This window comes from Panulirus ornatus, chromosome 1 (genome assembly GCF_036320965.1).
Source record: "Panulirus ornatus isolate Po-2019 chromosome 1, ASM3632096v1, whole genome shotgun sequence".
NCBI classification, from domain to species: Eukaryota; Metazoa; Arthropoda; class Malacostraca; order Decapoda; family Palinuridae; genus Panulirus; species Panulirus ornatus.
Window position 1 is genome coordinate 79,821,150 of NC_092224.1, and position 15,767 is coordinate 79,836,916.

The 15,767-nt window shown below is 46.7% G+C and overlaps 1 protein-coding gene across 1 annotated transcript in view; it reads left to right on the plus strand.

Moving 5' to 3' along the window:
• The window catches only part of LOC139750114 (uncharacterized), a 39,553-nt gene extending 24,913 nt beyond the window's left edge, over nt 1-14,640 (plus strand). The window contains exon 2 of the mRNA XM_071664456.1: nt 10,531-14,640. Within this exon, the coding sequence (XP_071520557.1) occupies nt 10,583-13,762 (3,180 nt within the window). The 5' untranslated portion in view covers nt 10,531-10,582 and the 3' untranslated portion in view covers nt 13,763-14,640. The remainder of the gene's footprint in view (nt 1-10,530) is intronic.
• Nucleotides 14,641-15,767: the final 1,127 nt, after the last annotated feature.

The following is a 15,767-nucleotide window of genomic DNA, read 5'->3' on the forward strand; positions in this document are numbered from 1 at the left end:
AGCGAGATTAAGAAGTTAACACAAGGTTAGGTCAGGGGTCACACAAGGCCCAGTTTGCCTCTTGTTAACCCCAGCTCAGGAGCCGAGGGAGGAGGAGGAGGAGGAGGAGGAGGAAGGTGGTCTTTGACGAATGAATCTATGAGGGAAGTACACAAGGAGAAAGTTGAAATTGAATGTTGTCAAGGGCGAGAGTTGAGGGAGCAACTTGTGTTGGCGAAGGTTAAGACTTGTGACAAGACTTTGCTGTCGGTGTGTGTGTGTGTGTGTGTGTGTGTGTGTGTGTGTGGAAGGTTCCTGAAGGTCTACTGTGTGTGGTAGCGATCACAACGTGTGGTAGAGGGGTTCTGAGGAACTACTGTGTGTGTGGTAGGGATTACAGTGTGTGGTCGAGGGTTCTGAGGGCTTACAGCGTGCATGGTCGATGGCTTCCGAGAGACGTGGAGCACATCAAATCATTTTAAGAAGCGATTGATAACGGCGAAGCTCGAGATAGCGACATCAGTACCCGTAGAATCACCTATCCACTCGCTTCCTGTAGTAGAAGGCCTTCGCGAGGTGTATATAACAGGCCGCATAGATACATACCCTCACGGAAGACTCACAAAGATCGTGCCGTTAATAAGCGGGTCGCGGAATGAGGGCGGGGGGGGCCAGTTCGATGGGTGATTAAGGCGTTTCCAATCTCCAATCTTTCAACCGAGGGCGAGGGGAGGGTTATCACCCCCCCCCCTCCCGCTCCTGGCTATGTTATATCCCAAGGAGACCGACGAGGCTTGGAAAATTCAAAAAGGGAAAGGGGGAAACTTTTTTTTAAACCGGTAGCCAAAGGCGGAGGTCTGAGACCTGGCTGGCGTGAGGCTTGATCGATGGACTGACTTTAGGGAGTTGGTGGGTGGGTGTGTGGGTGTGTGGGTGTGTGCGGCGGCAGTCCAGCAGCACGGGAAGGATTACTATGGTATTATAATACCCGACGGTTGGGCTATCTCTCGCTAGGGGGGGGTAGCGATGCTGTTTCGTGCGGGGGCGAGGTAGCGCCGGAAATGGACGAAGGCAAGCAAGTATGAATACGTACATGTGTATATATGTCTGTGTATGTGTAAGTATATGTATGTATATGTTGATATGTATATGTGTGTACATGTGCGAGTATGGTTGTATATATATATATATATATATATATATATATATATATATATATATATATATATATATATATATATCTGCGTGTGTATATGAGTGGATGGGCCATTCTTTGTCTGCTTCCTTTTGCTACCTCGATGACGCGTGAAGCGGCGATTAAGTATAATACATATATATATATATATATATATATATATATATATATATATATATATATATATATATATATATATATATATATATCTTTTCTTTCATACTATTCGCCATTTCCCGCATTAGCGAGGTAGCGTTGAGAACAGAGGACTGGGCCCTTGAGGGAATATCCTCACCTGGGCCCCTTCTCTGTTCCCTCTTTTGGAAAATTAAAAAAAAAAAGTGAGAGGGGAGGATTTCCAGCCCCCCGCTCCCTCCCCTTTTAGTCGCCTTCTACGACACACAGGGAATACGTGGGAAGTATTCTTTCTCCCCTATCCCCATATATATATATATATATATATATATATATATATATATATATATATATATATATATATATATATATGATGGCATTATCCCTAGCTCTCTAACGTGAATCATCAGGAGTACGCTGGCATCTTTGTGTTTCATTTCACCAGTGGCCGCCAGCAGCGCACGATGCTATATGAGAGTCATTCTGGAAGTCAGAATTTCTTTTTTCAATGACGATAAAAAAGACGGGGAAAGAATGGTGGCAGTGAGCCGCCATGATATCCTCAAATTGGTTTCCCTCACTCACCGATGATTTGAACTCGTGTGTGTGTGTGTGTGTGTGTGTGTGTGTGTGTGTGTGTCAGTCTGTCGGTCTGTCTGTCTGTGTTTGTTTGTGGGGTGTGTGTATGTATGTGTCTGTCTGTCTGTCTGTGTTTGGTGTGTGTGTGTGTGTGTGTGTGTGTGTGTGTGTGTGTGTGTGTGTGTGTGTGTGTGTGTGTGTCCGTCCAAGCAAGTGACACTTTTACTCTGTATATGTTTGAATAAGACCACGTCGGTTTGTCTACATGATCACACTTTATTTGTCTGTATGCCAATGTAAGTCTGATCTTGTGACATTGTTTAGTTGCTTGAGCATGTCCCCTTAATTCCCTTCTTCTCTGTGCAGGGTGCGGCACATGGCTGTTTAATTTGTTTATGGATGGGGTTGTTAGGGAGGTAAATGCAAGAGTTTTGGAAAGAGGGGCAAGTATGAAGTCTGTTGGGGATGAGAGAACTTGGGAAGTGAGTCAGTTGTTGTTCGCTGATGATACAGCGCTGGTGGCTGATTCATGTGAGAAACTGCAGAAGCTGGTGACTGAGTTTGGAAAAGTGTGTGGAAGAAGAAAGTTAAGAGTAAATGTGAATAAGAGCAAGGTTATTAGGTACAGTAGGGTTGAGGGTCAAGTCAATTGGGAGGTGAGTTTGAATGGAGAAAAACTGGAGGAAGTGAAGTGTTTTAGATATCTGGGAGTGGATCTGGCAGCGGATGGAACCATGGAAGCGGAAGTGGATCATAGGGTGGGGGAGGGGGCGAAAATCCTGGGGGCCTTGAAGAATGTGTGGAAGTCGAGAACATTATCTCGGAAAGCAAAAATGGGTATGTTTGAAGGAATAGTGGTTCCAACAATGTTGTATGGTTGCGAGGCGTGGGCTATGGATAGAGTTGTGCGCAGGAGGATGGATGTGCTGGAAATGAGATGTTTGAGGACAATGTGTGGTGTGAGGTGGTTTGATCGAGTGAGTAACGTAAGGGTAAGAGAGATGTGTGGAAATAAAAAGAGCGTGGTTGAGAGAGCAGAAGAGGGTGTTTTGAAGTGGTTTGGGCACATGGAGAGGATGAGTGAGGAAAGATTGACCAAGAGGATATATGTGTCGGAGGTGGAGGGAACAAGGAGAAGAGGGAGACCAAATTGGAGGTGGAAAGATGGAGTGAAAAAGATTTTGTGTGATCGGGGCCTGAACATGCAGGAGGGTGAAAGGAGGGCAAGGAACAGAGTGAATTGGAGCGATGTGGTATACCGGGGTTGACGTGCTGTCAGTGGATTGAAGCAAGGCATGTGAAGCGTCTGGGGTAAACCATGGAAAGCTGTGTAGGTATGTATATTTGCGTGTGTGGACGTATGTATATACATGTGTATGGGGGGGGGGGGTTGGGCCATTTCTTTCGTCTGTTTCCTTGCGCTACCTCGCAAACGCGGGAGACAGCGACAAAGTATAATAATAATAATAAAAACTATTATTATTATTATTATTATTATTATTATTATTATTACTTTTATCATCATCATTATTATTATTATTATTATTATTATTATTATTATTATTATTATTATTACAATTATCATTATTACCTAGCCATGGCCACATAATGTATATATCAATAATATGACGATCACATTAGTCCATAATTATGATGAAGAGGTAACTGCACTTCAGTAGCATTTCCAATAATTTTCTTAGCTGAAACTTTAACAACACTCACGATATGTTTCACGCAGGAGATCCGCCTCATCAAGTGTACACAACTGACGAAGTTTCACATCCCACCAGAAACACAAACACATACAGGCTTGCCAGAGTAGATACTGTCCTGGTTGTACAATCTCTGTGGCATAACAGTATACTCAGACATTATCACTGACCAAGGCATTTAAAGTTGAACCAGATGAGAAATCAAGTGTCTGTTATTTGTCGATTTTGCGATAGATACTAAATGTTTCACACGATAAGCATCGGTGGATTTAAATGAAAAAGTTACCATATCCTAATACGTTTTTCATCCTGGGTTAAGGAATAGGACGAACGATTCATAATGTTATTTTCTGGGTCTGATGTTTTCACTTATATCATAAAACATTTTATCAATGCTATCATTCTACGTTGGTTCTTGTTCTTGACGATTTGTTATTCTAACTCGGTCTTCGTGATTCAGTCCTACGGCTGGCAGCAACGACAGGGGCAGCAGAGACGGAGGAGGAGAGAGTTCGGTTCTTGTTTGTCTACAGTTTTGAAAACGCCTTGCCGGAAGCTTTCTATTTTTTTTTTTTTCTCTCTGGATTTTCTTTACATTTCAAAAGAATTCTACGTTCAGTTCTCCCGAGTGACTATTGCATCTTGTGGGATTCACTTGGGATTAGGGAACAAGGTGTTATTTTTTTGTTCCTTGTCACATTCTTGTGGGAATTTATGTTGTAAATTCCTGGGTGTTGGCAGAGAAGTAGACTTTGACGGTACTTACCAACAAGTCTTGGTGGGTGTTGTTGGGTATTCCTGAATGTTGTCAGGTGGGAACTCCCTCGTTAATACTGCTATTGCTGAGCATTGACAAGACGACTGCTCAACCACGTACACCTTTAACAACCCAATCCTACATTGTACCACTCATCTGATTATGCCACCCGTAATTGAATCCGTCTTAATTGCTAATACTTAATAACTCTAACCTAATCCCTAGTAATTAAAAGCACACCCTATTAGCGTCTAAATCATTATGAAGGGATAATCAGGACAAGGTTAGCATACGAAGAGTAGTTGAACACGCATCTCGCTACCCAGGTCAATCACCCTCCCCCTCTCCCACTTTCCCTCTAACGACCAGGACAGTGTCTACTCTGGCATGATGGTAAGAGGATGTAAAATACTGTGTGCTTGTTTTGGGAGGTGAAACTTTGTACATTGTTTACACCTGATGAGACGGACTGTCTCCGTGAGATATGTGTATTGTTAAGTTTCAGTAAACAAATTTATCTGAACTACATATATATATATATATATATATATATATATATATATATATATATATATATATATATATATATCTTTTTTCTTTCAAACTATTCGCCATTTCCCGCAATAGCGAGGTAGCGTTAAGAACAGAGGACTGGGCCTTTGAGGGAATACCCTCACCTGGCCCAATTCTCTGTTCCTTCTTTTGGAAAATTGAAAAAAAAAAAAAAAAAAACGAGAGGGGAGGATTTCCAGCCCCCCGCTCCCTCCCCTTTTAGTCGCCTTCTACGACACGCAGGGAATACGTGGGAAGTATTCTTAATCCCCTATCCCCAGGGATATGATATATATGATATATATATATATATATATATATATATATATATATATATATATATCACAGAACACACGAACCTCCTATAGCCAGGATCGAACCCGGGACCCGGTTCACAGGCAGGAATGCTACCGCTAGGCTATGGGCCTGGCTGACAGGTAATAACTATTCGAATACTATATACTCGAATACCCTTCGTCTCACATTGGTGAGCAACGGGGTCTACACCGGTTATTTCCCAACAGGCGCACATAGCCTGCAGATAGCATTTTACCGAACTGTACAACGCGGAGGTATATGAATACGAATAAAGTGCATATGAACGCGCACGAGAGCGTTACGTTCCGTGAGCGGAGCGAGAGCGTTACGTTCCGTGAGCGGAGAGAGAGCGTTACGTTCCGTGAGCGCAGCGTTCCGTTCCGTAAGCCTCCGGAGCTATAGTGAGCATCAGACCTAAACCCCCCAGTCAACATCAGTGATTAAATGGCACCATTTAAACCTGTAATTTATACTCGTCATTTAAACTCGTTCACATATCCGTTAGAAACCAATTACTGAAATGTATTTCCCCAACAATTTTCCTACGAAATCCTTAAACAGAAATGATCACATTTTACACTTTATCTTTGTGGTTCCTGAAACTTTAAAGATGCAATATTCCTTATGAAGAAAGGGGACGCAGGAAGTGAGGGGTGAATTATTATCATACGATTAAAGAAAAGGAGAACATGGCATCTAAAATACTGTTACTCATCAGGCAGTGTAATGAGGCGCCTACTGTTGCCATACCATGTTCATATAAATATTCCCATCATGAACAAGAGAGATATGCCTACTTCTCCACATTTTCCTTCTCTTAGACAGCAATAGTGAACAGTGAATAACGCTTTCACCTCCTACACTGTCCCTGCAACTCTCTTTTGAATGCAATCTCTCTGAAACTTTCTCTCCTAAACTCTCCTCCACATTTGCCGTCCGGCGCTACCCCTAAAACACAGACCAATTCCCCACTACATCCTATACCAACCTCCACACACCCTCCCGTCCCCGAAACAAAATCCACTCCAACACCTCCCTCCATCAATCCTCCTCCTCCTCCTCCTCCTCCAATACTCGTGTCGCTTCTATGATGCTCAGTAAGCTATTCAAACGTCGTCATTCAAACCCTTATGTAAGGCTGTAGCTTTCAGTCAGTCACGTAAGCACGCCTTTCAACACCCCCGGAAATAAACGCCTCCATTCTGCCGTGGTAATTTACTCTACGCCATTTAAACTCATTCATTTAAAATGACAGATTTGTTTACTCTGTTTTCTACACACATTTACCTATGTACTGCAAGAACAATGGGCATTGTCTTCTGAACTTCATCTTAGCGGGCTGTGAAAATGTTTCAATGCGAAATATTTCTCATGTGGAAAATGTCGACGCATCAAGCAAACATAATAAGATTAGGAAATGAATGCGAGACAAAACATGACAGTTTACTGCATCTCGTCATCCCCGAGTCGTCCACTCTGGCCATACCATCCATGTTCGTACCAGAAGCCTTCATGAGATAGCGTTCACATGGGCTGTTGTGAATTCCAGTCGCGTGGAAACGCGCGAGGGGTTAGAGAGAGAGAGACTTGTGTATGTGAGCGTTCACGTGGGCCTCAGCGGGAAAATTCCACGCGGTGTGCGGGGTGTATATATACAGCAAGCCTGTACGACTTGCACGTGACGGGTAAAAAAACATGTGGCGCGTGCCCACGACTTGCACGTGACGGGTAAAAAAACACGTGGCGGGTGCCCACAACGATCATATTATCAACGGTGCATTTCAGACGACCGGGTTTTCATCTAAGTAGTGAGATGTGGTTCATCTCTGGAGGGGCACAACACGCTGTAAAGTGTTTTTGATTACGTTCATTTGGTGAATATTTAACAAATATATGTAATTAGAAATATGCATTACATATCTATCTATCTATCTATCTATCTATATATCAGTCTGTTTAACGATATATCATATTTAACTACAACTATCTAACTATTTACATTTGTCTATATAACTTGATGGCTGATCTTGATAATGTCATGAGATATGGCGAATTATCATGACGGAATCCCCCCAAATCACTCATGCACCGTTCACGACATCCTTTCATGTCTTTATTCAACACAGATGACAATTTCCCTGACGTCCTTCAACATAAACAGCTGTAGGCGCAGTGGGTTTGGAACGCCCGCTAGCGTGATCGCTGACAAAATTGCACCCGCCCAACCGCTCGTGTTTTCTCTCGAAGTGAATTACATTTTCGTGCGATCGAGGCCAAAGAACAACATAATAAGCCCATTTTCTATAGACGATAGTAACTGTTTTCTTTCTACTCGAGTATTCACACACACACACTCAGTTACCCACACGTCTGTAACAGCACACAGTAATGTGACTACGTCTGGTAAATCCTGTAACCTCCACTGTATTTTGTACTTTTATATGCACACATGCCATACACTCAAAATGTACGATACACAAGTGTAAGGAAGAAGAGGAAAGAACCTTTAATCAAAAATGAGAAAAATCCAAAATGATCTTACTCATATGCCTAACACAAATCGAGATCATACTCCATTTAGTGCCCCTAATAAATGAAGGTGAATTTACAGATTGCCTAAAAGAAGAGCGATACTAAAACAAAATAGCATTATGAATCCGTATCCAGTGAGCCAGAAACCGCCTTAAACACCCAACAGATCACTTCCTACAGGAGCAGTAATGCCTCTTATGTTACAAGTAGCAGATACCACCACCTCACCACAGGAGTTCGAGAAAGGCCGTTGAGAGAGCATGCCTGTGTACTCTGCCCCCAGGGCCGGACTACTGGAACTCGGTCTTCATAAAACAAAGCAAAACACCTCCAGCAGAAGCCCTGAATATCCTCTGGAGGGGAAAAAAAAAAGAGTTTCGGTTTTGGCATCAACTCCAAGAATTGGAAACTAACTCACATCTTCCAACTCCACAGGGTAGACGCAGAGCAATCCCCCCCAAAAGAAACTAGTGACCAACAACACTGAAGATTGGCACATTATCAAAACAGAGAGAATCCTGAGAGGCAAACTGAATGCATCTATGGAATCACACGCTCCACACAACCCAGGACAATATGGCTTCAGGACGGAAACATCTTGCCTTTCTCTCTCAGTTGCTTGACCACTACGATAGAATTATCGAAGCTGTGGAGGCCTAAAGAAACACTAACATCATTTACAGATACTTCGCAAAAGTATTAAGTAAATGCGAGTGTGACGTCACAGTACATATAGTGCATAAGATGGGAATAACCAGAAATATTGAGAGGCGGATATACAACTTTTTAACAACCATGATCACAACAGGTACACCACGCCATCTACAGTACCTCCACAGTGAAAAAGTTTAGTCCCCCAAGGATCTGTACTTGCACACCTTCTGTTCCTCATTCTATCACTTGACACTGACGGAAACTATAAAGGTCAAATTTGGAATGAATTAAGAATCACGTGAAAGTTTATTCAGAGTCATACAGCACGGTGTGAATTTGTTCATATTCTCAATGTGGAATGTTACAGTTAGGAGCAAAAGTGGTCATAAGGGCCACATCATGTTAGCACATTCACTCGCCAGTCTTCGCTAGTAAAGACAGTGTTAACATCATTAATCAATCAATTCATGAAGCACCAAGGGTGAGAAGCCCAGACCAATACCACATGACCAAAGACTACGTCGACTATACGTGTGGATAAGGTAGAGAGAGGATGATCATACAGTGTTGGATGGGTATAATCTCGTCCCGTGTATTATCCCTGTCATGGGTTGTAGGATGAACAGGGTCTGAACGTACCTTCTTCCCGTTATCACAGGAGGGAGGGTGCAGCCCTAGCGTCATGGAGGGCCAGTCCTCAGGCATCCTTGACCAGAGGGTTAACACCCTCTGTTATTCCGACATGAGATGGGAATCTACAAAGGTAATAGACGTAACAAATGTTGAAGTAAAGGAAGGCATCAACGCTTAGGGGGAGAAGAGAGGATCTGAAGGGGTGATTGCGATTCACTTATGATCACACCGTCTAATCTCTTCTGAAAGAGGAGATCAACAGCATCTAAGCGTCCATGCATTTCACTGTAGGGAGAGCTTGACCGGTTGGGAAGTCTACGGCCGACCCATCCTCCTGCTGACGGGGACCACGTCGAGTGTGAAGTGAGAGCACCTCGCTCTCCCGTCTGCCTGCAGGGAACCGTCTGTGTGTATGTAGATGGCGTGCGGCAGGGATTGATGAGGGGATTCTGTCCACGGCCTCCACTAGAGCTAATTGATTCCGAGTGTTAACACTCATAGGAACAGTGTTTACCATTTCAGGATATCTGCTTGCAGTGTAATTTAGGGACTTCAGGCTCGGATGCCTCGCTCTCGTACCGTCTCTCTCTCTCTCTCTCTCTCTCTCTCTCTCTCTCTCTCTCTCTCTCTCTCTCTCTCTCTCTCTCCCAAGACAATTTATGTGTAATGTCTGCCTCTGTTAATATCCTGTGTGATCAACTGCTGTGTTAGATATCTCCGCTTCCTCTACTTTTTCTTCACAACCTTCATCCTCCGACATCATCTTGTCACGCAGTTTGACTCCAGTTCACGAGACGTTAAATCACTACGGACGCGCACGCGCCTGGCTGCTGCTTCCTACAGATTGTGTGTGGAGACCAGCAACACGAGGATTGACCGTTATCACGCGTCCTTCCTCCTTGGTACAAGCGATGCTTAAGGATTCTCCATCTTCCCTCGTCTTTCCCTCTTCCTCTAAGCCTTCCCGCCTTTACGGTCAGGTCTACAAATACCTTAGGAACTTCGATGGATTTCTACATATTCTTTCGCTCATTCTTCACTCTTCCACCCCCACCACACAGTCACGAGTAAGGCTGTCTTTTGCCCGTGTTGTGTCGGCTGCTATGAAAAAAAAAAAGTTGTATCAATTATTTTTTTCTCTACAAATACATGGATTCTTACCACTGTGTCCAAAATGTACTTATCGTCTGAACATGGCATTAATGGTGAGAACTTGTGAATCAAATTGCGCATGAGATGCGTATTCCAAATTCCTCCTGGATCTGCTTCAGGTGTTCACCGAAGGAAAACGGGCCAGGGGATATATATATATATATATATTTTTTTTGGGGGGTATAGTTTTTCTTTTCTTTCATTAACTCACCAACTACAAAGATACTCAGTGTATCGTCGGCCTTCATAATACACGAACGTACCACCCTGCCTCAGACCGCGCCAGTGGTGTGGGCTTCAACTAGGCTAATATTCCTCCGTTCTCCTTCCAGATTGTGAAGCTGTAGAGCGGGACCAGAGGAGACTAACCTTGCACCCACCACCATGCATCGCCTCACAGTGTCCGTGTGGTGGGTGTTCCTAGCGGTCCTGGCGTCTCCTGGGTCAGCGTGGGCTCAGATGGGGCTGCGCTCGGCGCCCCTCACCGTTCCTAGGGAAGGGATCATCAACAACGGCGGCAGCTTGGGCATCTTCTCCAAGTGGTCTGGCCTGGGCAGCCAGAACAAGAGCAACACGAAGAGCATCGAGAGTTCTCTGGCGGCCATCTTCCGCGGTGTGGCTTATGGCATCTCCACCACCCCGACCTCCACCACCTCCACCACTCCTCCACCCACCACCGTCCCCACCGCTGCCCCGACCACACGCTCCGTGGGCCAGGGTCGCCACCACCCGCCACCGTTCTCTTCGCCGGAGTGGTCAGGTCTGGAGGAACTGTTGCTCCAGACGTTCGAGGATGGGTCGCTGGACGGGTTTCCGGAAATGTTGCCCGACGGCTCGAACGAGATGGGAGACGTGGTGGAGGCAAACGGGGGCGTGGAGGTGAGCAGGGAGGCGTGGGTGCGCACGCTGGGCGTGGCGTGGGTGGTGCACGTGTACTGCGCCGCGGGGTTGTACAGCCTGCTGGCGGTGCTGGCGCTCCTGTGGCTCTCCCGGGTACACGCTGCCCCTCGACTCCTGCCCCCAGGCTACTACATCACCTTCCACCTGCTCATGCTCTTCGTCGCCTTCCTCCGCTGCGTCCACTTGTTCCACGACCCTTACGGGGCCAAGCACAAGCTGCCGGAGGCCATGGCCGTGGTGGTGGCCGAGGTCGGGTGGCCGTGCCTGACCGGGGCCATAGCGCTGGTGGTCATGGCTGTGGTGCACGCCTGGCGCTTCCCTCCTCACGTGCCCCTCCGGCACAACGCCCCGGTCACCCTGGGCATCATCACAGTCTTCCATCTCCTGGTGTCGATCTGCACCCACCTGTTCGCCGTCGTGTTCCCCGAGCACTCCGGGCCGCTCAGGGCCGCATCGCGCGCGGCGACGGCGGCCTGGGGCGGCGTCATCGGCGTTGGCAGTTTCGTGGCGATCTGTCGCGTGGCGCAGGCGGCCCAGCAGCGCCATGGGCACCACACGGTGATGGTGAGTCGAGCCCCCGCGGGCAGCACTGCGCACCACCCGCGCACTGTCCTCGTACAGGCTGCCCACCTCACCTTAGTGGCGACTTTTGCGCAGGTGGTGCTCGCTGCCCTCCACATGTACGGTCTCTTGGGTCCCCACTACGTCCTCCAGCTGCCGCCCTCCCAGCCCTGGCACTGGCTCGCCTTCCAGAGCACCTGCTGCTTGGTGGAGATTTTGGCCTGGGTATTGCTGGCGGTCGTCTCCCTGCTGACGGTGGGAGGGAGCCCGGTCAAGCGCAGGGCACGGAAAGGAGAAGCGAAGTTGTTTTCTGTGCTGTGGTGTAATCATTGCAAGAGCTGCGTCAACCGCGGCGGGCGGGAGAACGATGTCTTCCACAGCGTGTGTCACAGCAGCACCCAGCCTGTGACTAGCTATACGCTGCAGACCTGCGCCAAGACCATGCCCCACGAGGTCCTCCGCCACCCACACCCGCCGCGTCACGTTCCCCCGTCCCTTCGTAAGCCACCTTCGTTTCGTCCCCCAGCGTCCGACGTGCACCTATTGTGGAGCCACGGACACACCCAAGATGCTCCCCCTTCAGGTTGTTCTTCCAGACCTTCTTCCATGGTGCTCAGCGGTACAGGCCTCGGCAGGTTTAAAAAGCAGATGAACCCACAAACTGGAATGTCTGAGGTTTGTCAGCAGTCCCTCCAGAGCAAAGAGGCCCAGATGGGAACCAAGGAGTCGAGTTTCCTGCAAAAGGCGGCAGGGGAGGAGACATCGGCCTACGACCAACCTCTGTACTATAGCGTAGCCAAGACCTCAGATAGTTCCCCGGTGAAGTCTATCACTTCCCCGAAGTTCGGAAGTCCCTATCCCGACAATCGCTTAGAGCACCTCTTGCAAAACAACCCCATCAGCGCTGAGATGGACAGCGCAGCCAGTGAGGACGGCCAGTCCAGAAGCGAAGGCGTCAGCATGACGGACTACAGTTCGACGGACGCGCTCTCTCTGGCGGTGATGGGCGACAACGACTGTTCTAAGTACACCAGCACCTGCTCCTCCATCAGCGCTGCCAACAGCTTCGACGTCCGCATGTGTGACGATTTTGAAGTCGGCTATTACCAGATCCCATACTCAGCCTCCCCGCACGTGTATCCTGCAGTGCACCAGCAGTCTCCCCTGGGTCAATCGGTTCATCATGGTGTCGTGCAGGAAACCACGGTCGGGGCCCCGCAGGGCAGCGAGCCACGTCGGATGGAGCAGGTCAGGTCCCTCCAAGATTCTCGTACGTCTTCCCCCGCGTCTGACCCTAATAGTGATCACGCTGCACGACACCCACATCACCTACAGACGAGGAAGTCCCACCCTGATCTTGTCACTGCTCATCCACGAGTCCAGAGAGAGATCAGATGGGAGTCATCTGGGGCACAATGGTCTCCATGCGTCCACAGGAGCCTGAACATCCAAAATATTCAAGGGGACAGCGTAGTTCTCAAGCAAGGTGCTGGACACACAGACGAAGCGATAGCTGAGGCTGATGGGAAGTTAGTCGAGGTAATCCAGCCTCACCAGTCTCCACACCTCAGCTCCGGACGTGTCTCGAACGTTGTCAAGGCAAATGTCTCACAGATCGGCTGTGGGATGGTGACCTCCGACAATGAGGGAGTGTACGCGCAGCCCCAAAAGTGCCACAGAGCTCAGCAGACCCATCACCGCCGTCGAAGTACCAAAGGTGAGAGAGTTCGACCCTGTGGCCACCGTCCACGCCACAAGCAGGAGCCTGCTTCAGCAGCCGTCCAGGCTCAAGACAAGCCCCAGGATGACCCACAACAGCAGCAGCAGCAGCTGGAGGATGACCGAGATAAAGGCGGGCTACCAACAGCTGATGGAACGACTCAAACGGACGTGAACACTCTGGCATCAACGTCGTCCTCTCGTGCAGGTTCCTCTCTAGACTCGGACCTTCCGTCGGACGGGGTCGACTCCGAGAGCGAGGTCCCGTTCGAGGTCCGCGAATACCACGTCGAAGACAAGCGCAAGATCGGCGTTCCCCCCGAGTTGCCTCCGAGAAAGCATGACCTCCAGAGACCCACGACAGTGCACGGTCATAACCTATGACATGTACAAATGGCTGGACATGCAAAGGCCTGAGTGTGTCGGTAGCAACACAGTTGTGTTTTAGTGTGCGATCGACGACGGCTCATTTCCTTGTGATAACCTCCCTGATAAACCAAGTGCTCCACCTTCCTTCCTTCTTTCCTTCCCTACTGTTCTCATGCGGTTGTGGGACATTGTGTTGCTGTCATGGACTCTCCATAGAAAACCGTAATGATGTCAGTAACATCAATGAATATACTGCATTCTTTTAGCCAATATATATATATATATATATATATATATATATATATATATATATATATATATATATATATATATATATATGAACAGATTCATAGAACAGAATGTTTACACCACTACTAACACCACTCCTGACAGACATGAGTTCAACCAATACCTACATCGCTTTTACTCAACATAATTCCACTCATAGAAGAAAAAGATACTGGTCAGTAGGTGGGAGACACGTGTGACATCATTCCCCCACACCACCAACATCAACACAGGGACCTAAACACCTCAGATCTGGTACCAGATCTGGACAAAGAATTCACCCACTCCACCCAAAGCTTTTCTCTTCATCTGCCTGGTCATCCACCGTGTAAAAAGCAAATATAAGAAAGCTGCAAGCCACAAGGTGGATCAACCACCAGCTGTCTAACATTCACAAACAGTCGACAATTGCATAACGAGACGAAAAAGCTTTCAGATCCCATCCAATCTTAATATACGCTCGGCACTTCGTTCTTTGCAGCATCACTAACTATAACCCTTAACAACCAAACTACTCCATAACGAACCATCATCCCTTAAGCTGAACTGGAAAATTTACTTTGATTAAGAGTTGCATAAAAGTTAAACAGTGTATATTCCACATTCCCCCCCCCCCTCTCAATAACCACAGCATAAACATAAACACACACACACACACACACACACACACACGAAAATGACTCGACCAACACTGAACTACACCGTCTTCCCAACCCAGACATATAAACAAACCATCCCACCAGGTATACACACACACACCCACCTGAAATTATGTCCCCCAGACACGTAGGAGTCACACTTTCTGGCCTGCGTGCTGGCTGGCCACCACCACCACCAGTCATCATCATCATCATCACCAACATCACAAAACACCGTTTCAGCACATCACAAGATCCGTCATGCCAAGGATGCAACCGCCACACTGAAAACGATTTTTTTTTTCTCTTTTTTTTCCGCAGTGGCCCATTACTCCTCCCACAGTGGCACATGCAAAGAACATGACACTTTATGGCCTATGATCCCGCCCAGTGGACGTGTTCGGCTTCCTGAGAGCTGCGGAGTTCCAATGAAGGAACTCCTAGTGCATGACGATAAGGTATATATATATATATATATATATATATATATATATATATATATATATATATATATATATATATATAGGTACTACCAACTCCACCTGCTTGTAGTTACACGGTAAGTGAAAGAGTCACATTCGAAGAAACTGCATGATAATAATATGATAAAAGTCTAATCTCGTTGAGAAGCTTCTTGCTCCAACGTAATCCATCATTTCCCTGCTTCTGACTGTAGCGCAGCGTCGAAGCTGCAGGAATCTCATACAAGACAGAAGATACTCCACTTATATCTCTTTTATCAATTCTTGTTTATCTTTTAAACGTTTCGGAAAACTTTACAGCTTCCAGTATCAGACGACCTCAGTTATCTTATAAAATATTGTAAAAGGGCTTTTGAATAATGAGGTAAAAGCAGCTATTAATCAATTAACAACCGTAACATTACATTTCATGATGGGAATGTAACGGACATGGCTATGCTATCTTAACATGAAATCAATCTTCGAAGGCATGACATTTGAGGAGAAGAATGACAAACTCCAGCGAGGGACAACCAGACAACCTGACCTCCATCGCTGGCAGTAACGTACCACAAAACTCGAAAATCGCACAGTTGGGGATAGAAGAGGTGAACTATACTGTAGTGCATCAAC